Source organism: Amphiura filiformis, chromosome 13 (genome assembly GCF_039555335.1).
Source record: "Amphiura filiformis chromosome 13, Afil_fr2py, whole genome shotgun sequence".
NCBI classification, from domain to species: Eukaryota; Metazoa; Echinodermata; class Ophiuroidea; order Amphilepidida; family Amphiuridae; genus Amphiura; species Amphiura filiformis.
In genome coordinates this window covers 2,259,723-2,287,075 of record NC_092640.1, presented here as the reverse complement: position 1 = coordinate 2,287,075, position 27,353 = coordinate 2,259,723, and the positions used below count along the sequence as shown (strand labels likewise).

At 36.9% G+C, this 27,353-nt stretch overlaps 1 protein-coding gene across 1 annotated transcript; it reads right to left on the bottom strand.

Annotated features, from left to right (window-relative positions):
- On the bottom strand, nt 1–25,702 carry LOC140167886 (spermidine synthase-like). Its single transcript, XM_072191172.1, has 8 exons — nt 25,486–25,702; nt 22,113–22,233; nt 17,041–17,133; nt 12,446–12,599; nt 11,742–11,825; nt 9,824–9,969; nt 8,092–8,214; nt 1–2,040 (listed from the first exon to the last, which is right to left on the bottom strand). Exons 1-8 carry the CDS (start codon nt 25,623–25,625, stop codon nt 2,011–2,013), a joined length of 891 nt encoding a protein of 296 aa, XP_072047273.1. The 5' UTR covers nt 25,626–25,702; the 3' UTR covers nt 1–2,010.
- Between the last annotated feature and the right edge of the window lie 1,651 nt (nt 25,703–27,353).

Sequence of the window (27,353 nt, the reverse complement as noted above, 5' to 3'; positions counted from 1 at the left end):
CTAGCTTAGGGTCATTTATTAAAGACAATTCACACGGTTGCTTACAACTTTTATACAGGAGTGATCCCCCCCGGGGCAGTTTGTAGACGATGAATGATTCAATCTAAGAATCTCAGGTTACACAATCTATACTACCTGTCACTTAAGATTGCATGGTAGTAACGTCACTGCATGCATGTTTTACGTTGATGCCTTAGAAAATTCATGCAATTCTCGGATCACATGCTCATGTGTAATGGCCGCACAATTGGAATGCTCTTTCACAATGTACAGAGATGCATTTTGACGTCCCTACCAATCACAAGGTGACAAGCAGTATACACAAAAAATATCACATTACAATATCCTAAAATATGATAATTTTTAAAACAGTCACCCTTTGTTACATAAATCGCAACAAAATAACTTTTTAAAAGTTTCCCATTAAAATTGGGTTCTTAATTCCTTCATGTAACATGGAATGGGCTATTCTAGTTGAAATCCATACACCCCCAATGGATGACAGTACCTTAATCTCCAACACAAGGGGTATAGATTTCAAATGGAGTCACCCAATCAGGTAACCCCATTTGCTATTCACACTCCCTGTGTGAAAGAAAAATGTCATGTCTTTCATAGGGGGTGTATAGATTTCAACTGGCATAGCCTATTCTGTAAGTTACTATCATCCATCAATGAAATCTTAACAGTATGCCCACTCTACAGTTTGTCCACATCGAAGTACACACGATATCTGTGGCATCGGGGGTCAATGCTTTGCATCACACGCACTGCGTGTTAAAAAACATGACGCGTTAGAGTATGGTGCGAATGGCAAGTACAAATCGCGCAGCAGTTGGCGCGCTAAAGAAGCATTTACTCACCCATTGCACCGACTTAATTATTCTTATACCTCAAGTCTCTGAGGTCTATTTACTTTGTACTTCTATGTGGACAGACTATATTTCAACAACTTTGTACCAACCGTTGTTTATTGGTGATCCACACTTTGAATGTAGCGTATGCGCGAGCACAAGTTAACAGAAGCGTGCATACATGTTACTTGTGAGCACGTACAAGCTCATGTTGAAATCATTAATTTGGAGGAAGTGACTAAACATTGACATTTTATTCTGTAGTTTTATTGCTCATGATATCGAGGGTGTTATGCATAAACGGTCTATCAGCAATAGCTGCTGGGAGTCATGTCTACAATATAGAATGCAGAAATGGTCAAATTGTCTATAGGGCAGCTATTGCATATAGCATATTTAAATGAACTTGTAGAAATGTATTCACCAACTCGTAACCTCCGTTCTACTACAAAAGGACTTCTTCAAGAAACAGTTGCCAGAAACCAGTGGGGTAGCAGATCATTTCATGTTTCAGCTGCAAACATTTGGAACAATCTGCCATTTTCGGTTCGCTCTGCCAAGAGCTTGTCTAGTTTCAAAACAAATTTGAAAACACATTTGTTCCAAAATGCTTTTAATTGACTCTTTGCATATCATGAACTATATAACACTGATGAACTGTTTTTTGTTATTAATTGTTATAATATGTTTGTATCATTGTACATTGGTTGTTTTTTGCAAAGCGCCATGAGCGTCTCTCGATGGATACCACCGCTTTATTAAGTGTACATTATTATTATAGGCCTTTCTAGCACTAAACACTTCATATCATCAATCTTCTTGTAATACTGAGTGGCAATGACTACAATGACATTACCCATGATATAATCATGTGAATTAGACTATCTTATAAAGCTTGATGAAAGGGATTCAATTATATTTCACCGTTGCTCATCACCATTCAACAACTCGCGTCCACATGGAAAGCCGACTCGGATGCATCATTGCTAAACATTGATGAACAAAAGGAAATATGATTGAATCCCTAATTGAATCCCTAATTAGTGACTTTTCCAAGCTGCCAACCTTGTATGCCAGTTTTCAAACATAAATTTTAAGTTCTACGACATTATACAGTAGCACCTACACATGACCTTTGACCCTGACACCTTGACTGCTAATCTTCATCTTCGACATCTTCCAACGCCTACAAAAAAGAAACATGAGAGAAATACAAAGTCACAGTACAATTGGTAAAGAAATTGAAAAATCACGAAAAAAGCTAAAGGCTGCAGGACTTCTACTATAAACTGAGGGGATCAGACTTACTCCCCATTCCAGAAAACTGCTGTACTAATTTTTTGGGATAAAAAAAAACATTATCCTGTTTTGCCAAGTGAAACATAGCCAAAATCCTAACCCTTCAGTCAAATTTTAATATTTGGCCAAATTTTGGAAATAAGGGCCAAAAACATGTATTTTTCGTATGCTGTGGCAATGACGCCCAAAGGCTTGTTGTTATACACATGACGGCATGCAATATACAGTCCGACCTATGACTTTTTTAGCAACGCCAACTCTTTGTTTTCCACAGGGTGGATGGTAGTGCAACCATTGAACCAAACGATTATTTTCATTTGGCCCTATGGTCTAATTCAGTATGAAAGTTACGTATTAAATGTTACTAATGTTAAGAAATGTTACTATATCAACGGGATCAGGATCACACGCTTGAGTAATGAACCACGGTCGGAACAAAGTATATGGCACTCGAAGGCATACCACAATAGCATGATCCGGTAACCAAAAGAATTACGTAACCATGGTAACCACTTCAATGCTGAATACACACAGTTTCCACAAACTTACTAGATGTGACGTAAATCAAAATTTTGCTCCTAAAAAGAAGATTGAAAAATAACAATTTAGCCAAAATTTTGGAGGACTAATATCTGTTCCTGCTTCGATTACACCTCTTGTTACTTTCGATTAGAGTGTGTGATTAAACAATTCTTATCAAAGCAAGGCTGTATTGTTTGCAGTTTTATTTGCTCCATTACATTCTCACACACAAATCTCCTGACAGTGAATGGTTTCCTAGATATCTTACCTTTCTAGCAAACTCAGGTAATGCGAATGCAGCCCTGTGAACATCTGCATTGTAATAACGTAATTCTAATTTCTTACCTTTCTAGCAAACTCAGGTAATGCGAATGAAGCCCTGTGTACATCAGCGTTGTAATAACGTAATTCTAATAATCTAGCAAACTCAGGTAATGCGAATGCAGTCCTGTGAACATAGCGTTGTAATAACGTAATTCTAATCTAACAAACTCAGGTAATGCGAATGAAGCCCTGTGAACATCAGCATTGTAATAACGTAATTCTATAGTTTCTTACCTTTCTAGCAAACTCAGGTAATGCGAATGAAGACCTGTGAACATCAGCGTTGTAATAACGTAATTCTAATTTCTTACCTTTCTAGCAAACTCAGGTAATGCGAATGAAGCCCTGTGAACATCAGCATTGTAATAACGTAATGCTAATTTCTTATCTTTCTAGCAAACTCAGGTAATGCGAATGCAGCCCTGTGAACATCAGCGTTGTAATAACGTAATGCTAATTTCTTACCTTTCTAGCAAACTCAGGTAATGCGAATGCAGCCCTGTGAACATCAGCATTGTAATAACGTAATTCTAATTTCTTACCTTTCTAGCAAACTCATCAGGTAATGCGAATGCAGCCCTGTGTACATCAGCATTGTAATAACGTAATTCTAATTTCTTACCTTTCTAGCAAACTCAGGTAATGCGAATGCAGCCCTGTGAACATCAACATTGTAATAACATAATTCTAATTTTTTACCTTTCTAGCAAACTCAGGTAATGCGAATGCAGCCCTGTGAACATCAGCATTGTAATAACATAATTCTAATTTTTTACCTTTCTAGCAAACTCAGGTAATGCGAATGCAGCCCTGTGAACATCAGCATTGTAATAACATAATTCTAATTTCTTACCTTTCTAGCAAACTCAGGTAATGCGAATGAAGCCCTGTGTACATCAGTGTTGTAATAACGCAATTCTAATTTCTTACCTTTCTAGCAAACTCAGGTAATGCGAATGCAGCCCTGTGAACATCAGCATTGTAATAACGTAATTCTAATTTCTTACCTTTCTAGCAAACTCAGGTAATGCGAATGAAGCCCTGTGAACATCAGCATTGTAATAACGTTAATTCTAATTTCTTACCTTTCTAGCAAACTCAGGTAATGCGAATGCAGCCCTGTGAACATCAGCATTGTAATAACGTAATTCTAATTTCTTACCTTTCTAGCAAACTCATCAGGTAATGCGAATGCAGCCCTGTGTACATCAGCATTGTAATAACGTAATTCTAATTTCTTACCTTTCTAGCAAACTCAGGTAATGCGAATGCAGCCCTGTGAACATCAGCATTGTAATAACATAATTCTAATTTTTTACCTTTCTAGCAAACTCAGGTAATGCGAATGCAGCCCTGTGAACATCAGCATTGTAATAACATAATTCTAATTTTTTACCTTTCTAGCAAACTCAGGTAATGCGAATGCAGCCCTGTGAACATCAACATTGTAATAACATAATTCTAATTTCTTACCTTTCTAGCAAACTCAGGTAATGCGAATGCAGCCCTGTGAACATCAACATTGTAATAACATAATTCTAATTTCTTACCTTTCTAGCAAACTCAGGTAATGCGAATGCAGCCCTGTGTACATCAGCATTGTAATAACGTAATTCTAATTTCTTACCTTTCTAGCAAACTCAGGTAATGCGAATGAAGCCCTGTGAACATCAGCATTGTAATAACGTAATTCTAATTTCTTACCTTTCTAGCAAACTCAGGTAATGTGAATGCAGCCCTGTGTACATCAGCATTGTAATAACGTAATTCTAATTTCTTACCTTTCTAGCAAACTCAGGTAATGCGAATGCAGCCCTGTGAACATCAGCATTGTAATAACGTAATTCTAATTTCTTACCTTTCTAGCAAACTCAGGTAATGCGAATGCAGCCCTGTGAACATCAGCATTGTAATAACGTAATTCTAATTTCTTACCTTTCTAGCAAACTCAGGTAATGCGAATGCAGCCCTGTGTACATCAGCGTTGTAATAACGTAATTCTAATTTCTTACCTTTCTAGCAAACTCAGGTAATGCGAATACAGCCCTGTGTACATCAGCATTGTAATAACGTAATTCTAATTTCTTACCTTTCTAGCAAACTCAGGTAATGCGAATGCAGCCCTGTGAACATCAACATTGTAATAACGTAATTCTAATTTCTTACCTTTCTAGCAAACTCAGGTAATGCGAATGCAGCCCTGTGAACATCAGCATTGTAATAACGTAATTCTAATTTCTTACCTTTCTAGCAAACTCAGGTAATGCGAATGAAGCCCTGTGTACATCAGCATTGTAATAACATAATTCTAATTTCTTACCTTTCTAGCAAACTCAGGTAATGCGAATGCAGCCCTGTGAACATCAGCATTGTAATAACGTAATTCTAATTTCTTACCTTTCTAGCAAACTCAGGTAATGCGAATGCAGCCCTGTGAACATCAGCATTGTAATAACGTAATTCTAATTCCTTACCTTTCTAGCAAACTCAGGTAATGCGAATGCAGCCCTGTGAACATCAGCATTGTAATAACGTAATTCTAATTTCTTACCTTTCTAGCAAACTCAGGTAATGCGAATGCAGCCCTGTGAACATCAGCATTGTAATAACATAATTCTAATTTCTTACCTTTCTAGCAAACTCAGGTAATGCGAATGAAGCCCTGTGTACATCAGCATTGTAATAACGTAATTCTAATTTCTTACCTTTCTAGCAAACTCAGGTAATGCGAATGCAGCCCTGTGAACATCAGCATTGTAATAACGTAATTCTAATTTCTTACCTTTCTAGCAAACTCAGGTAATGCGAATGCAGCCCTGTGAACATCAGCGTTGTAATAACGTAATTCTAATTTCTTACCTTTCTAGCAAACTCAGGTAATGCGAATGCAGCCCTGTGAACATCAGCGTTGTAATAACGTAATTCTAATTTCTTACCTTTCTAGCAAACTCAGGTAATGCGAATGCAGCCCTGTGTACATCAGCATTGTAATAACGCAATTCTAATTTCTTACCTTTCTAGCAAACTCAGGTAATGCGAATGCAGCCCTGTGAACATCAGCATTGTAATAACATAATTCTAATTTCTTACCTTTCTAGCAAACTCAGGTAATGCGAATGCAGCCCTGTGAACATCAGCGTTGTAATAACGTAATTCTAATTTCTTACCTTTCTAGCAAACTCAGGTAATGCGAATGCAGCCCTGTGAACATCAGCATTGTAATAACGTAATTCTAATTTCTTACCTTTCTAGCAAACTCAGGTAATGCGAATGAAGCCCTGTGAACATCAGCGTTGTAATAACGTAATTCTAATTTCTTACCTTTCTAGCAAACTCAGGTAATGCGAATGCAGCCCTGTGAACATCAGCATTGTAATAACATAATTCTAATTTCTTACCTTTCTAGCAAACTCAGGTAATGCGAATGCAGCCCTGTGAACATCAGCGTTGTAATAACGTAATTCTAATTTCTTACCTTTCTAGCAAACTCAGGTAATGCGAATGCAGCCCTGTGAACATCAGCATTGTAATAACGTAATTCTAATTTCTTACCTTTCTAGCAAACTCAGGTAATGCGAATGAAGCCCTGTGAACATCCGCATTGTAATAACGCAATTCTAATTTCTTACCTTTCTAGCAAACTCAGGTAATGCGAATGCAGCCCTGTGAACATCAGCGTTGTAATAACATAATTCTAATTTCTTACCTTTCTAGCAAACTCAGGTAATGCGAATGCAGCCCTGTGAACATCCGCATTGTAATAACGTAATTCTAATTTCTTACCTTTCTAGCAAACTCAGGTAATGCGAATGAAGCCCTGTGAATATCAGCGTTGTAATAACGTAATTCTAATTTCTTACCTTTCTAGCAAACTCAGGTAATGCGAATGCAGCCCTGTGTACATCAGCATTGTAATAACGTAATTCTAATTTCTTACCTTTCTAGCAAACTCAGGTAATGCGAATGCAGCCCTGTGAACATCAGCATTGTAATAACGTAATTCTAATTTCTTACCTTTCTAACAAACTCAGGTAATGCGAATGCAGCCCTGTGAACATCAACATTGTAATAACGTAATTCTAATTTCTTACCTTTCTAGCAAACTCAGGTAATGCGAATGCAGCCCTGTGAACATCAACATTGTAATAACGTAATTCTAATTTCTTACCTTTCTAGCAAACTCAGGTAATGCGAATGCAGCCCTGTGTACATCAGCGTTGTAATAACGTAATTCTAATTTCTTACCTTTCTAGCAAACTCAGGTAATGCGAATGCAGCCCTGTGTACATCAGCGTTGTAATAACGTAATTCTAATTTCTTACCTTTCTAGCAAACTCAGGTAATGCGAATGCAGCCCTGTGAACATCAGCGTTGTAATAACGTAATTCTAATTTCTTACCTTTCTAACAAACTCAGGTAATGCGAATGCAGCCCTGTGAACATCAGCATTGTAATAACGTAATTCTAATTTCTTACCTTTCTAGCAAACACAGGTAATGCGAATGCAGCCCTGTGAACATCAGCGTTGTAATAACGTAATTCTAATTTCTTACCTTTCTAGCAAACTCAGGTAATGCGAATGCAGCCCTGTGAACATCAGCGTTGTAATAACATAATTCTAATTTCTTACCTTTCTAGCAAACTCAGGTAATGCGAATGAAGCCCTGTGAACATCAGCGTTGTAATAACGTAATTCTAATTTCTTACCTTTCTAGCAAACTCAGGTAATGCGAATGCAGCCCTGTGAACATCAGCGTTGTAATAACGTAATTCTAATTTCTTACCTTTCTAGCAAACTCAGGTAATGCGAATGAAGCCCTGTGAACATCAGCATTGTAATAACGTAATTCTAATTTCTTACCTTTCTAGCAAACTCAGGTAATGCGAATGAAGCCCTGTGAACATCAGCGTTGTAATAACGTAATTCTAATTTCTTACCTTTCTAGCAAACTCAGGTAATGCGAATGAAGCCCTGTGAACATCAGCGTTGTAATAACGTAATTCTAATTTCTTACCTTTCTAGCAAACTCAGGTAATGCGAATGCAGCCCTGTGTACATCAGCGTTGTAATAACGTAATTCTAATTTCTTACCTTTCTAGCAAACTCAGGTAATGCGAATGCAGCCCTGTGTACATCAGCGTTGTAATAACGTAATTCTAATTTCTTCTTCTCCTCATTGGTCCATTTATGTATTGGTTCTCTGAAATTTGTATCCTGCAAGGAGGAGAAACAGAAATTTGAAAAGTATGTTGCTATGGTTACAATAGCCTGATCTCTGATTGGGCTGTTCTATTTGAAATCTGTCATAATCCTGTGGAAGATTCAAGAAATGTCTTCTACAGAGGGAGTACATTTTTCAAATGGAATTGTCTAGGGTGAATAATAATAATAATACAAAGTACTTTTTAGTGCATTACAACAGAAAAGCTCTCAATGCGTTTTACAAACATATCTTAAAAATTTGAAACCTTTACTCCGCCTGTAATATGGCTTTTTCTTTATCTTCCACAACTGGAGTATTCAAATTGAATTAAGCCAATTATCTGTTCTATTAGCTAAATCTTCTACAGGAGGAGTGCAGATTTAAAAAAAAAACCATTCACAAAAGGGAAATTGCTTAAAATGATGATGATTACAAATGTGAGCGCATGCATGGTTAATTACACCCCCCCCCCCTTGTTGACAGGACAGCACCCGCATCAGACGACGGGCACGGCGGCCCGAGATCAACCTTCTCTACTGCTGACCGAAGCACAACCAGACCCTGCTGGGAAGCTAGGGCTAATAAAGATTAAGAAATTGTTGTTAAATGAAGGTACATGTATTTTATATTTTGAAGGTCTCGTAAATAATTACTATTCTGAGGCTAGAAGTCCTCCTGACCTAACCTCCCTGAGGTAGATCCAGGGGTAGAACTTCAATTAACAAAGCATGTATTAAAGAAGTTATATGCAAAATCATTAAAAATTCCGACAATAAATTCAAAATACATGTACACACAGCATTGTATTTCCAATCTTCCATAAGAACAGAGACATGCCTTTTTTTGTATGACTGAAACAGCTGTAACGAACAGCTTGTACACATCTAAGTTTGCCCGTTAAATATCGGTCGTAACTATAGAAGTAAAAAAAATATCTTTTTTCTTTCTGTATTGAATTTTATTAATAAAACAAAAAATTTTATTAATAATAATTTTTATGAATACCAGTTGTCATAGCCCATTGAGCAATTTTCATTATTAATTAATATCTTGTTATTAAAAAGTTTGTTTGCGCAACTTAATTGCTGATATATATGAAGTGTATAATGCAGCTGTAGTTTATATATTTATTAATATTTTATTTATACAGAGCAGTTTCATTAGCACAAAAGTAATGTTCTACTCTCCCAGATGACTTGTTAATGTTATACCATTAAAGTATCGTATTGAGATTAATTTAGAAAATTAAATCAAATTTCAAATATAGCTGAAGAAACAATGTGGTACATAGAGCTTGAAATTAATTTAATTAAAAAATTTACATCAGATCATTATCAGAAAATGGTATTTTGATATGTAAGTGTATCAGCAAGAATGCAATTTATTTTATAGTTAAATATACTGAACATTCTACTCAATGAATTTGATGGAAATGATGGATGATCTTTCTTTTTGTGCAGTGTTTTCATACCAATTTTATAAGGAGTTTTTTTAGACCACCCTGTATATTTCACTAAAAAAATTAAAACGGGGGAAATAACAACTTGATTTTAATGTTTTTTATTGGTTTTACATTGGCAGTTTATGAGTTTGCAATTCAAACAGGCTTATTTCACTTACTGGACTTGTACTGCAGAGCATAAAACCAATTTGGCCACTGGGGTAGGTAGGTATAGTACAGTATGCATAGTCTACTACTTTGTATAACCTCCTACAAAACTTGTGCATTTTCTTGATTAAGTCCATATGTAACCATACACATTCACCTGCAGATAAAGAGAAGATAAAATAATGAGTACTACATGCTGATTGGTCACAAGAAGACTATGAAGATTTATTGAGCCAATCAGTAATATGGTAAGAATGTTGGTAGGGCTGAAGAGGCTTAACCCCATGAGTACTACCTGCTGATTTTACAAGAAGACTATTATGATTTATTGAGCCAATCAGTAATATTGTAAGAACGGTGGTAGGGCAGAAAAAGCTTGACTCCATGAGTACAACCTGCTGATTGGTTACAAGAAGACTATGAAGATTTATTGAGCCAATCAGTAATATTGTAAGAATGGTGGTAGGGCAGAAAAAGCTTGACTCCATGAGTGCAACCTGCTGATTGGTCACAAGAAGACTATGAAGATTTATTGAGCCAATCAGTAATATGGTAAGAATGGTGGTAGGGCTGAAGAGGCTTAACCCCATGAGTACTAAGACTATTATGATTTATTGAGCCAATCAGTAATATTGTAAGAACGGTGGTAGGGCAGAAAAAGCTTGACTCCATGAGTACAACCTGCTGATTGGTTACAAGAAGACTATGAAGATTTATTGAGCCAATCAGTAATATTGTAAGAACGGTGGTAGGGCAGAAAAAGCTTGACTCCATGAGTACAACCTGCTGATTGGTTACAAGAAGACTATGAAGATTTATTGAGCCAATCAGTAATATTGTAAGAACGGTGGTAGGGCAGAAAAAGCTTGACTCCATGAGTACAACCTGCTGATTGGTTACAAGAAGACTATGAAGATTTATTGAGCCAATCAGTAATATTGTAAGAACGGTGGTAGGGCAGAAAAAGCTTGACTCCATGAGTACAACCTGCTGATTGGTTACAAGAAGACTATGAAGATTTATTGAGCCAATCAGTAATATTGTAAGAATGGTGGTAGGGCTGAAGACGAAATACCTCATGAGTACTACCTGCTGGTTGGTTACAAGAAGACAATTAAGATTTAATGAACCAACCGGCAACATGGTAAGAGTGCTGGTAGGGCTGAAGAAGACTAAGCTTAAATATTTAGAAGCTGTATTTTAATCTCAGATTAATATATTGTGTAATTATCAAATCAGAAACAATGTAGAATTAAACTGACCATACTTAATTAGCGCAGGAAGTGTTTGAGTTTTATTCCAATTATCATATTTTGAAAGTCAAACTGGAAACCTTTCATACAATTACAAAACAATTCCCCAAAACAGGAAAAATACAACAGCAGTGCAGTATACAGTACTGTAGCATGGTTCAAGACATGACAATTTCAAGAACTCATACATTATAAGTTGGAGGCTGCTGTCATAATAGAGTGATCTCTAAAATGCTCACAACTTGTAAAGCAACAGTATAATGTATGCTTTAAAGGCATTGTAAAATATCTAATCAAAGTCAATCAAAGCTATGATTATCATTATTCCAGAATTCCTACCTTGTCTAAAATAATGCCACCCAGTTTTAAGGCATCGTTCATAAATTGGACCTAGGATCAAACCTTGGGGTACACCACATATAATACACATCCTGGCTATTTTTATTATCCGCATTATTTCAGAATTCCTACCTGTGTACAAATAATACCACCAGGTTTTAAGGCTTGCTTTATAAATTGGGACCTAGGATAAAACCTTGGGGTACACCACATATCATACACATAATTCCTACCCTGTGTACAAATAATACCACCCGGTTTCAAGGGTTCCTTCATAAATTGGACCTAGGATCAAACCTTGGGGTACACCGCATATAATACACATACTGATTCTTACCCTGTGTACAAATAATACCACCCGGTTTCAAGGCTTCCTTCATGAGTTGGTAGTACGGCTCTTCAAATAAAGCTTCAGCTGGACCTATGAAAAACAACACAAAATCCAATCAATTGAGCATACACATCTTTACACCCTAGCCAGATATTACTGTGTTAATGCATTTATAACCTATGTAGCTATGGCCCTACCCACTGCACTGACCTGTTACTAAAATGACTTTACACAAATGTGTGAAAATTTGTAATTTCATTATCCTGAGATTGGACAAAATTAGAACAATTGTGGACTAAAACCAGGCCAAAGGATGATGCACATTACAACTTTCGGTCAATTTTGTCCCAGTATTTTAAGCCCTTTTTTGGGGGGTCTATATGGATATACTTTAGTATGTTTTGTCATTGGTATTGGAAAGTAGCAAGTACCGTCAATCAGTATCATCTGTAATTAGGCCTAAAAAAATTGTTTGATTGGCGTAACATAAACAAATAATTTGGGTAGGTTGGTCGGCAAATTCATTTTTTTCTAAATTTTTTTACACACATTTTGAGCTGTAAATCGCGTATGATAAAGGCTTTGGAACTTTTTTATTTTTTTGCAAAAAATATTTAAAAAAAGTCTAGGTTAGGGTAGGTCGGGTTGTGCCAATCAAACAATTTTTTAGGCCTTACTACAAGTGAGTATTGCCCATCCCTAGGATTTACCTTCTGGATCTGATGAGTCTGTGATAATAACATCAAATTGTTTCTTATGTTTATTCATAAATGCAAATCCATCTCCTATATGTTGTTCCAGTTTATCGCTGTCATATCCCTTAGACATGTACTGCAGATACTTCTTGCTTACTTCTATTACTTTCTGAAAATACAAAATGGGGGAAAATTTGGGATTAAAAATGTGACACACTCTAATACACTGTGGCCAATTTCTATAACCCCATACTACCTGCTGATTGGTTGCAAGAAGACTATTGTGATTTATTGAGCCAATCAGAAACATGGTAAGAATGGTGGTAGGGCTGAAGAGGCTTAACCCATGAGTACTACCTGCTGATTGGTTATAAGAAGACTATTGTGATTTATTGAGCCAATCAGCAATCAGTTAAATTATCTTGAAGCTATATTTTAATTGGTCACTCAAATATGTGACACGATCTGGTCCATGGGGGCCAAAGGAGGCATTTTGAAAATTGAGTTATTGTAATTATTACATTGGGCCTATACATACAATAGGCTATCATTTACTGAAAACACCAAAGACCTAGCATACTTGGTTCTAAAGATATGCAGTTTTTTGATGTCTATTTTCTTATGTATTTTATTGTTTTTTAACTCCATATTTTTACCTTTATCTCAGTTTCAAATTTGCACGCCTTTGGCCCCCATGGACCAGATCGTGTCACATATATATATCATGTAATTAAGCAATCAGACCACCTATCTCGTTGGAATGAGTTTGAAGATTTGAATTACCACCATACTATATTCATAACCTCATTAATATACGCAGCAAGTGCAATCCAATCACAGATAATAACTTTTAAATAGGCGGACGCAAATTCAGGTCATTGAAAAAGTATAATGACCGCGCCTCATGACGTAGCTAAAAGTACACTCTACAATGACCGCGTTACGTGATGTGTTACGCGTTCGAACAATTTACGTGGACGCTGGCCGCTGTATTTGGACTTCGCATGTTTTCAAATTAAAAGAAGAAAATGTGACGTAAATTGAATTTAAAAAAGTGAAAAGTGACGGTTATGAATGAGGTTAATGACTTTGCATCACTTATATCCCTTATATATCGGAATATCCCTCGGTTCCAAAGCACAATGTTTCACAATACCCTCAAAACAACTGATGCGCAGTCATTAACCTCTAAATATTACATATTTTGCAATGCTGAAAACCCTAGCATTCTTGGAATTTACTAGAATTACATATCTGTTTAAAAAGGGAGATTTTAAAACCACGCTGGACCCTATGGTATTTCGAAGTTAATCTGGGATCAATTGAAAAATAAAAGCTGATGCCATTCATGTATGTCTGATGTTGGTTTTTAATGGGGTTATGACCAAAATCCTCTTAATGAAATCACTTTTAATACAGCTTAAGAGTAGCCAATTGAGTTCAGATTATTAAACAAATATTTTTATTGACTATTATTATAATGTTTTGGAGTTGGTAAGTACATTATAATAATAGTCAATCAAAATATTTGTAGTTTCCAAGAAGAGACCCCAGAAGTACATTGTATGGTTCACATGAGATACACCTACATGTAGTACACCTTTATGGGGCCCATAACATAATTTACATATAGAAGGAAGATATGGCTTTTTGTACAAATTCAGAATCTACACTCAAATATTTAAGCAAGGGTTGTGTGGTGCACAATGTATGTAGTTTGGGAGAAATATGATAAGCTCCTTAAATCAAATTTCCGCACAACGACACATTTTTCATGCCAACGCTCCACCTCTAAATTTTATGTCGCTGCTTTTTTTTTTAAAACAAATTTTCATGTTTTCATCAATACTTAAAGGGGTACTACACCCCTGCCCAATTTTGTGCCTATTTTTGCATTTTTCTCAAAATTATAGCGCATGGTGACAAGAAGATATGTATATTATAGGGGCAAGGACTACAACAACTGCACTGGAAATTTTATTTCAGCACAGACAACAGTTCTGGAGTTACAGTCAAAAATGAGGGAAAACCAATATTTGATCAATAACTCAATAACTACTTGGCTTGAGTTGCTGAATTTTCAGTGCAGTAGTTGTGTAGTCCTTGCCTCTATAATATACATATCTTACTTGTCACCAATGCGCTAAAATTTTTGATTAGATTTTAGATTAGATTTATTATTATCTTTTCACTCATTACATGATACAAGAATAATACATAAGAATAATAGTAATACATTATAAAGATATAAGGAATAATACATATAATAAACTATGGAAATGCATAATACGGCGATGAGTGAAGGAATTACAGTTGAGGCCCAAAAAATGCAAAAAAAAGGCACAAAATTGGTCAGGGGTGTAGTACCCCCTTAAACAAAGAAAAATAAACCATTCAGAGGTAAAAATGTATGGTATGTGTGCACCGCCTGGTCAGTTGGCACAGAATGACCCAAGTTCCATGGAAAAGGTGAAGGCTCTACTTCCATCATTCTGAGGACTATAAATTGTATAATCTCCGGCAAGGTCCTTCAGTATTCTGCCAATTTGGCGCTATTTAGTGTAAACACAGAAGTAGGGTTCTGATTGGCCAATTCAATCATGTCGTCATCAAATCAGCACCTCAAACGCCCAACAAGCTGTAGTACCAAGGCGGGGCTTAGACTTAGTTCTTTTTACGTACACGATAAGAAGAAGAGCAGCTTTAGCCAATGCTAAAGGACCTTGCCGAATAATAGTATCACTATTTAGTTTCTGATCAAATAAAATCATATTTATGGGTGCAGGAGAAGAACTTGATGTAAATAATAACATTGTGTAAACATATTGACAGAAAAAGATGTCAATTATCAATTTATATATACACCATTGTAAGCACTGGGTCATCATCATCACCATGCCTCCTCTTTTTTAATTTCACATGCATGTATTATTTATGTATAGCCTGTAAAGTTCTCAGTGTATTGTAGGCTCCTTCTATTATTTCTTCCTGACCTAGAAGGAGCCTACAATACACTGAGAACTACAGTGTTGTGAGCTATGGTTGTGAGTAAGACATAAAAACTGGTTGGAATCAGCCCCTGGGAATCAGCCATTTTCTCTGGCTATTTTCTCAGAACCATGACTACGAAGAGAGGTAGTAATCTGATATTATATTGCGCACTTAATGCGCAGATCAGAGATAGGTGGACAGGATATGAAGACACCTGAATAAAAAAATAAATAAATCGAGAAGCAAAAAACAACTAGAATCTTAGAATCTGAGTACAAGCCGACTCTTGAACTTTGACCCCTATGACTGGGTCACGGATGGGGTCAACTGCTCTTGCATTGTGCTTAGGATGTCATAAGAAATATTCCTAGTGAATTTCAGCTTAATCGGAACTTATACATGGATTTTGATTTTTTTTTAAATGTTTGATTGACCTTTTGACCCCCTTAATGACCTTTGACCTCAATGAAAAAAACACCTTATGTACACCGACAAAATGCATTGTTCCAATTTTAATTTTAAAATTCTACTATGTTCAGTTGTTGAGATAAAAATTCTTGAAGTTATTTAGCTAAAAACAGGAAGTGACCCCTTAATGACCTTTGACCCCCAAAATAAAAATGCCATGCATACATCAGGTAACACTGATTCATGCATGATGATTATATTACTCTGGTCTGTTTACATTTTGAGATACAAATTTTTTGAACATTTTTGATAATTTTGGTTTTTGACTGGAAGTAACCCCTTAATGACCTTTGACCCCAAAACTGTAGGCATCCTAAAGACCCTGGCTAGTAGCAATGCATGTGTGCTAATGGCGACTCTCTGCTATATAATTTGTAAAGACATGCAGTGATTTTTTTAATATTTAAAAAAAAAATTTCAGACTTTGACCGGAAATGACCCCTTAATGACCTTTGACCTCAATTCGTTTTAGGAAGTTTTAAGCACTGCCACATGTTGATTCATATGCATGAGTCACATGATCATTGCATTTAATTTGTGGAAGGAGTACTTTAGCATTTTTTGTGAAATCACATTTTTGACAATTATAGCTAGGTCAAAGGTCACAGCAAAGTCAAAGTCAAGGTTTGGCGTAGCCCAGTGGTCTTTTGGGTCAAGTTTGCTTGAAATCTGTCAATGCCTTGCCGAGCTAGATGCAGTTGATTGGTTGCCAGAAGAAAGAAGAAGAAGAAGAAGAAAGAAAGAATTGGAAGAAGACAGAACAAGCCGACGTTCCGTCGTCGGCTTGTAAAAAAAACCAAAAAACCAAAAAACACCATCCCAGAGCCCAAGAGCCCAGATGCCTCGAACTGAGGCTAATGCATGCAAAGTTTCAAAATATAGCAACATGACTGACCCCACCCATCCAGAAATACTACTTTTGCCAGGGGACTGTCTTTTGGAATTTGCAGGAGAGCATTCTCTTCTGGAGTCTTCAAGCAGAGCTGTTTTAGAGCATTTACAATAGAATGTAAGGAGGAACGATCACCTTAAGGAGAGATAAAAACCACTCTCCTATATCAGATTTAAGGTAAGCAGTAGAGAGCGATTGCTCTTGCTCTCCTCAAAAGCCAGTCCCCGTTTTGCCTGATTATTTCTTCTTTGTGCCATACCTCATCTATTTCACATTGAATAACTTTTTCCACACGAGGATGTTTCACAACTTCCCGTATCACTCCGCCATCTCCAGCACCAATCACCAACACCTGTAAAGTATGAAATCAGAAATATTAATAATATTAAGACTAGGGGTCTGTTACCATCAAGCAAAATTTTAAATATGTGGACAAACTCAAAAAAATAGAAATCCTTGATTCTTTTAGCATGGAAAGGGTTTAGGGGGGACATTTTAAAAATGACATTTAAAAAGTTGCACTTGGCCTGTTGGCATGGTAACGGAAAAAACAAATTTTAGTCAAAAATGACCAAAATTTACCATTTTCATTTTTGTAAAAGGGCAAAGTTTGGTCGAATGCCACAAATAAATAAGATGTGATATAAGTTTTTATTTTTTTTCTTCAGATAGAGGCATGCTTTGGTAGTCCTTGCAAATGAAGAAAGAGCTTGTCACTCTTTTAAAAGATCCAATCAGGGGCTGTGCAATAATGATAAGCCCTGTAGGAAGGGTAAATATGGGAGGGGGGAGGGTGTCCAAGAATTTTGGCAACCCCCAAAAGGGGGGAGCAATTTTGGCAGGTCAAAGGGGTGAGGGGTCTAGTACATGAACCTATACCATGGTTCCTAGCCATCGCAGAGGAGCTCATAGGGTAGTGTCAATATACCGGTAAACGACATATCTGATTTGCCCAGGTTTTTGTAAGTTTGCCACTGCTTTTAGCATCAGACAGCTAGATACCCGGTACCGGTACAAACAACAGAGTTCACCAACTCTACGAGAACACCAATCAGGGGCTGTGCAATAATGATAAGCCCTGTAGGAAGGGTAAATATGGTTGGGGGGGAGGGTGTCCAAGAATTTTTGGCAACCCCCAAAAAGGGGGAGCAATTTTGGCAGGTCAAAGGGGTGAGGGGTCTAGTACATGAACCTATACCATGGTTCCTAGCCGTCGCAAAGGAGCTCATAGGGTACTGTCAATATACCGGTAAACGACACATTTGATTTGCCCAGGTTTAAATTGTTTGCCACTGCAAGCTAGGTGGTGGCAATGGACATTGGAGAACATTTACGGGGCAGACTATACTACAGACACGCTCTGATAAGGGCTTAGAAAAACAGTGCAGAAATGTTCAAATATGCAAAATTCTTTGCTCACTACGCTTGCATTATACATGTACATATCTAGACCATTATTATAAGGTTTGCAAATTGGGAACTCAAACATTTGGCATGTACGGGAGGGGGGGGCAAAGATTTGTTGGCAGGCCGGAAGGGGCAAGCAATTCTTTTTTTTCAAGTTTTAAGCCTAGCCCTAAACATCAGGAAGCATGTAAAGTTTCATCTCCAGCAGATGTATCTTCAGGGAATTCAACACCAGAAAATGTTAACCAAGAAACATTTGAAAATCATCAACATCATGAACTATGTGCTGCTTTTAACATCAGGCAGCTACTAGTACTAACCCGGTACAAGCAACAGTGTTCACCAATTCTACGAGAACACCAATCAGCAATAGGAAGTATGTGAAGCTTTATCTTAAGTAGATGAATCTACTAGCTACGGTGGATTCAAGAGGTATTGCAAACGCTATTCAGTTACCCAAGGAAACGTGTACATCGACATACATAAAGCATTGAAGCATTGACGCTAGGAGCTCACATTCAGTCAGGAAAATATGACAAAATTACAAACATCAAAATTAAAAAGCCTTCCAGCCAAGATACATTGTAAGAGGAAATACAAACGGACAGCAATGCATTCTTTCTGAATCAGAGATACATGTATGATTAGGTCATGAATTGGCCCTACAGGTTATATACCACTAATAGGCATGGGCGATACATGGAAATACGACGAGTAACTATTTGTTTGCATGGCATCTGAAACGACTGCTTTAAAATCGCTGAAATTGACCAAGTAATATAGCCAAAAAAAGTACTTTTTAGGGTTTGATGCTTCAAAATGGTATATTTTCTCTCATTATATGACATTTTTGTTGTAATAGTACCAAAATTATACGCACGGCTACGGTTTTTAGGAAATATTTGCCCTACCATATTGTAACTTTCAGCTTCGAGTGCGCACTGCCATTTTGAGGTGTTTACGGTTCAGTGCGTTAAAACAAGAAAAGTCTCAGGTCAACCTATGTTGAGTTTTTGATCATTTGGCATCTAAATCATATAGTTTCACCTGATATTAGTGGCATTTAACTGTGAGAGTTCTGAATATGAGAAACATCCACCCGAAATTAGCCATTTTGCCATTGAAACCCGTGTAATACATAATTAGTGGTATTTAACCTATAGTCAGCAAGAAACAAACAAACCCAATTTCCAAGAAGCAGAAAGAATTTATTATTGATGGGTATGAGCATGGAGAGGTCACTGGGAATCCGGGCTGGGAATAGAGAGACCCTTCTGCTGTTGCAAAGCAAATGCGTTTTTTGGCGGATGTAAAATAGCAACAAGAGGGCAGATACAATGGTATATCAAGAGTGCCTAAAGCAAGCGGTGCAGAAACCAGAACTTTATCATCCCATTACTCCTATTACTTTGGGGACAAATAGATTATTTTGAGTACAAGATGACAGCATCAAAACTCTCACATCTGTCAGGCACTGTTCATGATCTCATTAGAAAATCCCACACATGAGCGACTCCGTTTATAATTCTAACAATCTACACAAAGTAAAGACTTGAGCATCACTATGGGTTGGCAATGGCTTCACTATGTCCACATTTAACTTTCCAAAAAAAAAAAACCTGTGACATTGCATTTTAAAAACAATAAGTCAAGTGCATTGTCCAGTCCCCCATGTTTTTATAAACATTTTTCTATTGTTTTGTACAAAGTTTGATCTTTCTTACATTTGAGATTTGTTTTCAGTATTATGCAGTCTTAGAACTAAATTTATAGATAACATTGTATAAAACAGAGAAAAATATTACTTGGTATGTCAGTTGCTGTTGTTGCTATAAAGGTAGAAACAACTGGTAAAAAGGACTTTAATATTATAAATCCACGAAATTATCACATTCTTATTATGTTTAAACCACATATATTTAGATTATTGGTGAGGTATTTCAGATAAAGTCAATCAATGAGTCCAGTAGTGAATATAGGCCTAAATAAGAAGTAGAAATGATTGTTATACATGGAAACCCCTAGCCTACTCCAGATTAGTGACCAACTTAAATATAATGTGTTTTATTTGGTTTCAATAGTTGTAATCGATTTATCCATTGTTATAGGAAGAGTAGATATTGTAAAAGACAGATAACCACCACCAAGAAATTAATGCCGATGGTAACCATTTTGCGGCCCAACTTTGCACATTTTTCATGCATTAAACCATATGGCTGGGGGAGGGGTCACTTTCAGTTTACTAAGTGAAAATTACTTAAATAAATGATAACCAATGGATATGATGGGTCAATGAACTCTTCTGGGTATATTATTTGCAAATCACAAGCCAATTAAGGATTTTTTACACTGTGAAAGTGCTATGTAATTAGCTAATTTTTATCGAAAATAGCGAACTTTCTTCAAAGTAAAACTTCGTTATGGGGTAAAGACCCCAATGTTTTTATTGGTTGGTTGATCAGCCCCATTCATAGTCATTCTCATCCAACCCCTGACTTTAAGCAGCAAACTTCTTCTTGAGAGTTATTGAATTTCAAAGTTATACCACTTTTACTAATGAAAAAAATTGCATTTTGCATTGCATATTACACAATATTCTAGGTGGGTGAGAAAACTGGCAATACTATTTTTGTAACGTTTAATACATAGGTATTTATCAGCAGCAATTTAAATTGTTCCATACCTCTAGCAATTTCATTAGTGCTAGCTAGAAAAATGTGTCTTTTTGAACTGTAAAATTGAAAAATGTACTTTCCTGTGGCAATCTTCAAAGAACCGTTACCATGGCAACAAGGATTTTCGAATTTTTGATCAATTTACAAAATCATTAGACCCAAATACCTTTCCTATCACAAGATTTAGGCAAATTCCATGAACCTTTATTTTTGGCTTTGTCCGCACATTGCTGAATTGATCCAGACCCATATTTCAAACGGCCTTTGATGAACCAGAGATTAACTTGTTAACCAAGCCCCTGGGGTGAATTACATACCTTCATGAACAAGTGTAACGCAAAAAACAGCATCACAGGTATATAATAACAAAGCATTTTAGGACTAGTGTATTTTGTAATGTCAGAGAGGGCTTGCAATGGTCCCCTATATGTATATATATGTGTATGCACTGAACAGTGCTTTTCACTTGATAAATATCACAGTCATTGTTTATGGGGCTCCAATATTGGGGGTGGATCGATCACCTTTAGTCCCTGAATATTTTGAGCCCTGACAAGTAATTAATCCCTACACCATCAGCTTGCATGAGATCACAAAATAATTCACAGAAATAGGTCAAACTAATGTATAGCACAACTGAATTGACAGCGAAGCTCGGCTGTCAATTCAATTGTGCTACATGTATATATACACAGTTGGGCCGATTTTCCCAAACCACCTTATTTTTTAATTTATTTTCTTATTATAAACACTGTTCACAGATTTTATACAATCTGTGTCCAATCAGTTTCAATTACATTAAATTATCACCATAGAAACCATTGAGAACCAAACCTTCCCATAATAGGTGTGCACAGCTTGTATTAAAATGAAAACATAATAGAATTGTTAAGGCCTAAATAAACTCACAAATTGTTTGATTAGCGTAACCTGACCAACCCTAAAAATAGGGTTGAAAGAAACTTTTAAAATAAAATAATTCACTGACGTTTCGTACAAAAGTAGGCTACTTTATCAAAGTGATGAAATAGAGAATAAAAATAGGGGCATTTCCAATCACCAAAGATGTGCCAAATGAGTTAAATATTAGCACTAGTTAATTGGAATTTGATTTTTTGGTTCACTATTCAGGGGCCAGTTTCATGGGAAAAGTGTCCCCTGGTTAACTAAAATTGAGATGGAACCAGGGGCCATTTCAGAGTTTCTGGGTGCCAAACTTATTTTCACCCTTGGGTGTATCCCTACTCACATTGGTTGGATTTGGATGGCAGTTGAGAGGTAAATGTGTTATCATCTCTTGGTAGCTGAATTCATCTCTCTCTGTACACTGAATAGCACCATCCAGCACCAGGACGTTGCCATAGGTTTTGCTGTAAAAAACAAAAAAAACACACCAAATTTGAAGGTGTCTGTCACCCACTGCACAGTATTTTTTGTGGGGCCTGCGCCTGAGAGCACATCAGATGCCAAATTGCATTCTGAATACAAGAAATGTCTGATCAAGTACGGTAATTTTGATTTTGAAATTTAAAAATTTATATTTTTGATAATCAGTCCTCGTCAACCTTTATTCCCACAATTATCGCTCCGTGAATATGCAAATTTATGACAAAATCAGGATTTTCCTAAAAATGGGGAAAAATGGCAAATTTTGTGAATCTTTTAAAGGCTGTATACATCTTCGCAACGGATTGTCCGATTGAGTTAATTCAAAAAGTTTTTAAAATCATTTTGCAGCAGGAATAATCTTGACAAAAAAAGTAATTCCAGGGGTGGGTTTGAAATTTTCATGTGACCACCCTACATGTACTTTCATCAAAAAGATTCTGCTAGCAAAATTCCCCAAAACGGCATTTAGGGGTGTTTCTAGATCTTAGTCTCATGGCGATAGCAGCTTTTTTTAATGGAACTGCTATCAAAATCCCTCTAAAATTCCACGTGCGACTGGCTCATCACCATAAAAAATCATATATTTGGGTCAAGTGAAGTATAGAAAACATATATTTATGTACCAGGTTTCCTTCACCGACCTGTTCTTGAAAAAAAATTCAAATTTCTATGTAAATATGCATTGTGTTTGGGCCCCGGTCTCGGCGAATTTTGCTGACTAGCAAATGTGTTAACTAAGGTTTGCCTGGGATACCTACTTTAACTTCACAATTGAAATGTGCGTACAATCTATTCAAAATTGTTGCACGCTATGCGCGCCTTCTTTACACTTACAATGAAAATTTTAACGCGCTCCATGCACTTTCTTCACTCTAAGTTTTGGTAGCCTCGCACCTTAGTTCCGCAATAAATAATTTGTATTGAGTCTGTGTAGGTGGAAGGGGGGGGGGGTCATAACATTTTTTGACCCAAGATGGGGGGGGGTAAAAACATTTTGCCCGCGATAGGGGGGTCATAAAAAAATTCTCCGGTCACCGACATATTTGGGACCCCCCTTCCGAAGAAAATGCCAGCCCCCTAATGCCTACACTGTAATTACATAAATTAGGTACATGCCAGGCAGGGTTCCCGTTAAGGTTTTAAAAATGTGCGTCCGTAATGACGCAAGTTTGCTGACGAGCTTGCAAAAACTTGCGTCCAGACAGATTTTTGTGCGTCCATCTGAAATTCACGATTTATTACGATACACACGTACCCCGGGTCTACACCTCGCCAAATGTTGATTGTTAAAAAAAAATAAAAGTACATTTTCGCCGTGATATTCCATCTCCATTCGCTATGATAATTTTTCTCATTTCTGTGTCAGTTTTGGTCCGAAAAGAAACGTGGTCAAAAACAGGTGCATAAACATGAGCAAAGTCTGTCAATCTTGAGCAAATTTTCGTTCGTAATTTTACTTCCGCATTTCTTTTTTAAAATTAACGTGGTGTTGATGCTACAAAGCTAAAACACGCGCTGCCACAAATAATACGAAAAAGGGTTATCATTTGGATTTTGTCTTTAAAATTGCTTTTATTCATCGTAACAATAATACTAATAAAGGAAACCTAGATTATTTATGAGAAAATAAACATAAAATATTAAAAATTGAATATTGTCAGGTTGTGATAAATAATTAAACATTAACCGCACGTTATCGGCACAGCTGTAAACAAATCCGTCGGGACTTCCCCAGCTCAGGCAATCATACAGCGATCGTTCGGAAAGCATGCAAAAAGTGCACGATTTCCTGACGTTGCATTTACAAATATTGCAGAATTTACTTCAATCCTTAGCAGGTGGGTCAAAATTTTGGGGCTTTTATTATCTTAAAAATATAAAAGAATACAAATTTCTTATTTTTATCATCAATTAATGATAAAATTTCGAAGTTTTTTTCTGCGTCCAGATGCATGTGACATGGACGCAAAATACTTGATTAGCCATGTGAACTTGCGTCCAAATTTGCAAAATACGCGTCTGGACGCGATGACGCACACTAACGGGAAGCCTGATGCCAGGTGAATTCAAATTTGCCATCAAACTGCATCATTTTATATCAAATTAAAGCCCTTGAGTAAAGAAAGCCAACACTGAAAACCTTTTTGTCATAGCACTTTCCGTAGCAAAGTTACATCTATATCTAGTCAAAGATTGACTTTCATCAAAAAGATTCTGCTAGCAAAATTCCCCAAAACAGCATTTATACGGGAGTGTTTCTAGATCTTAGTCTCATGACGATAGCACTAGCAGCTTTTTTTAATGGAACTGCTATCAAAATCCCTCTGAAATTCCATGTGCGACTCTCTCATCACCAAAAAAAAATCATATATTTGGGTCAAGTGAAGTACATGTATAGACAACATATTTATCAGTGAAGGTTTCCTTGAGCAAGCGGTTCTTTTAAATTTCAATGTAAATTTGTATTGCCGGTTTAGGCCATTTTCATTTTGACTGACTAGCAGTCTAGCAAATGTGTTAACCGAGGTTTCCCTGTCATACCTAGCCCGACACATCATGTAGGTAACCCAGGCAAACCTTAGTTAACACATTTGCTAGTCAGCCAAATTCGCCGAAAATGTCAATGCATTTTTACATAGAAATTTAAAACAACTGGCCGAAGAAGGAAACCTACATTATATGTTTTCTATACTTCACTTGACCCAAATATATGATTTTTTATGGTGATAAGTCACTCGCACATGGAATTTTAGAGGGATTTGGATAGCAGTTCCATTAAAAAAAGCTGCTATCATAATGAGACTAAGATCTAGAAACACCCCTGAAATGCCGTTTTGGGGAATTTTGCTAGCTGAAACTTTTTGATGAAAGTCAATCTTTGACAAGATGTAACTTTGCTACGGAAAGTGCTATGAAAAAATGGTTTTCAGTTTTGGCTTTGTTTACTCAAGGGCTTTGATTTGATATATAAAATGATGCAGTTTGATGGCAAATTTGAATTCACCTAGCATACCTACATCATGGCCCTACGTTGCTCCTTCCTCACGCGGAGAAGGCCAGTGGAAATCGTAGCGACGGAGGTGTGAGTACCTCGGGCTATCATATCATACCTACATAAATTATCATTGACAAATTTGTCATAGAGTGTAACTTCAAAAGCCAGTAACACTGTAACAGTGAGCAAATTTGAAGCTAGACTTCTCAAGCAAAATACAATTAAACATAAAACATACCTTTTAAAAACCATGACATCTTGATATTTTGATCGTTCGTGAAACAGGACTTCTTCAACTTGTAATGACATCGCTTGACCCGGCCATAATTTACTCTTTTCACTGAACCAGCCGTCAACAACGTTGTTCATACTAGTCATACTCAGCTTGTTTTTGCATACAATCGGCAATTAAATGTCAGACTCCGTGCGATGCACACATGCACGAATCAAATCGAGCTTATCTCAATATCTGCAATAGTGTCGCACAGCTGCACAGTAGTCGACAGTCAGGCAAGCACCAGCTAGATGTGGCCAGTTCGCACACTGACACTTTACAATATTACACAATAATGATATAAATTATAAAGATTGATAATTGTTGATGATGCATGGATGATGATGATCAGACTTTCAGTTTCACGTGTCCACCATGCATGCATGCCGTTTTATTTATTTCTTACACGCGATTACGCGAATGAACCTTGACCCTTTGTCCAGCGTATGGAGTATATAACATGCGATCGCTGCCATAAATGAAGAAACCGACATATCAAGTCTTACACCGAAACAGACAGACTCAGACACCGTGCCGGGGGGCTTGAAGGGGTGGTGACTGATGGTGATGCAATAATTAGGGGCTGTGCAATAATTATGAGCCCTGGGGAGGGTAAAATTGGGAGGGGGCGGGCAAGAAATTGTTGGCAAGCGTCAAGCAAAAAAAGGAAGGGGGGGGGGGGCAACTTGGCACACAATGATGGGGTGCCTTTTTTAAAAAAAATGCTCTAAAAAGGCCATAAGGAAAATAGTTCGGAAATACTTAAATATACAAATTTCCCGTTTCCACCCCGATACACCTGAGCAAACATTTCCTCCATCCAAGAGCTTCCAAGCAGAGAACAACAAGCAGTGAATGTCTCCACCACAGTATTTGAGTACATGGTTGAGTGCATAGCAATGTGAGAGCTGTGGAGCTTCTAGCAGAAAAGCTCAAAAAATGGGCCTCTTTGATTGGTTTTTGTCGAAACCTCAAGTGTTCCCTTTCCGGCATCCAATCAGATTTTTTTAATATCAAACGAAAGCTAACACTTCCCCCCCTCCCCGGACTTCCCCCTAAAAACACTTTTAGTCACTAGGTCAACAGATAATGCAATTAAATGTTATTATAGCAAGGCGAATGTGGTAAATCTGTTGAAAACTACCTATCCAAGCACATTTTTTGACCAAAATGTAGGTTTTAAAAGTCAAAACCTCAAGTGTTCCTTTTATGTCATTAAATGAAAAAGCATACTTATATTGTCCATACACTAGATAGTCACTAGAATGAGCAATGGCCATTTCTCTTTAAATTGCAAATCTTGTGTAAAAAGTTACTATTTTTGCCTGTTTTGTCATACGGTTGTAAATTCAAAGAACTATGACTACTGCAGTAGACCCATTTTAATTTATCATCCCTCTTATCCCTCAAATCCACCAATCCTGTTCTGATCCAATAACAGCTCATGTAGCTAGCCTAGCTATCCATGAAAAGTAGTCTCCTGGGGGAAAAATTTTGTACGGGGGTGTGCCACACAGACTTTTGGATGCTGACTTTCTCTATACCTACTTTTTGCTGTTTTTGCTACCCAAATAATCAGTACACCAATTTTTAACAGTCTATAATATCGAATTGATTAATTCGAATTAAACAATTCATCAAGTGGCCATGGGCAGCGCCATTAGACATGTTACAAGACTACCAAGTGACAGGTGATGGACCGTACACACACAAAAGAATAGGCACTTTTTTGATAATTTTCATCAAAGTTATTCAAAACTTACCCAAATTTGTCATAATTGGGCGCTTTAAGGGCACTTTTGCCAGAATGCGCCCAATTGGGCGCATTGGTC

Coding starts and splice junctions, on each gene's coding strand:
- LOC140167886 (XM_072191172.1), bottom strand. CDS start 25,625: ATGACTAGTATGAACAACGTTGTTGACGGCTGGTTCAGTGAAAAGAGT. Junction 22,234..25,485: donor GATGTCATGGTTTTTAAAAG/GTATGTTTTATG, acceptor TGTTTTTTACAG/CAAAACCTATGGCAACGTCC. Junction 12,600..17,040: donor TTCAATGTGAAATAGATGAG/GTATGGCACAAA, acceptor TTGTATTTTCAG/AAAGTAATAGAAGTAAGCAA.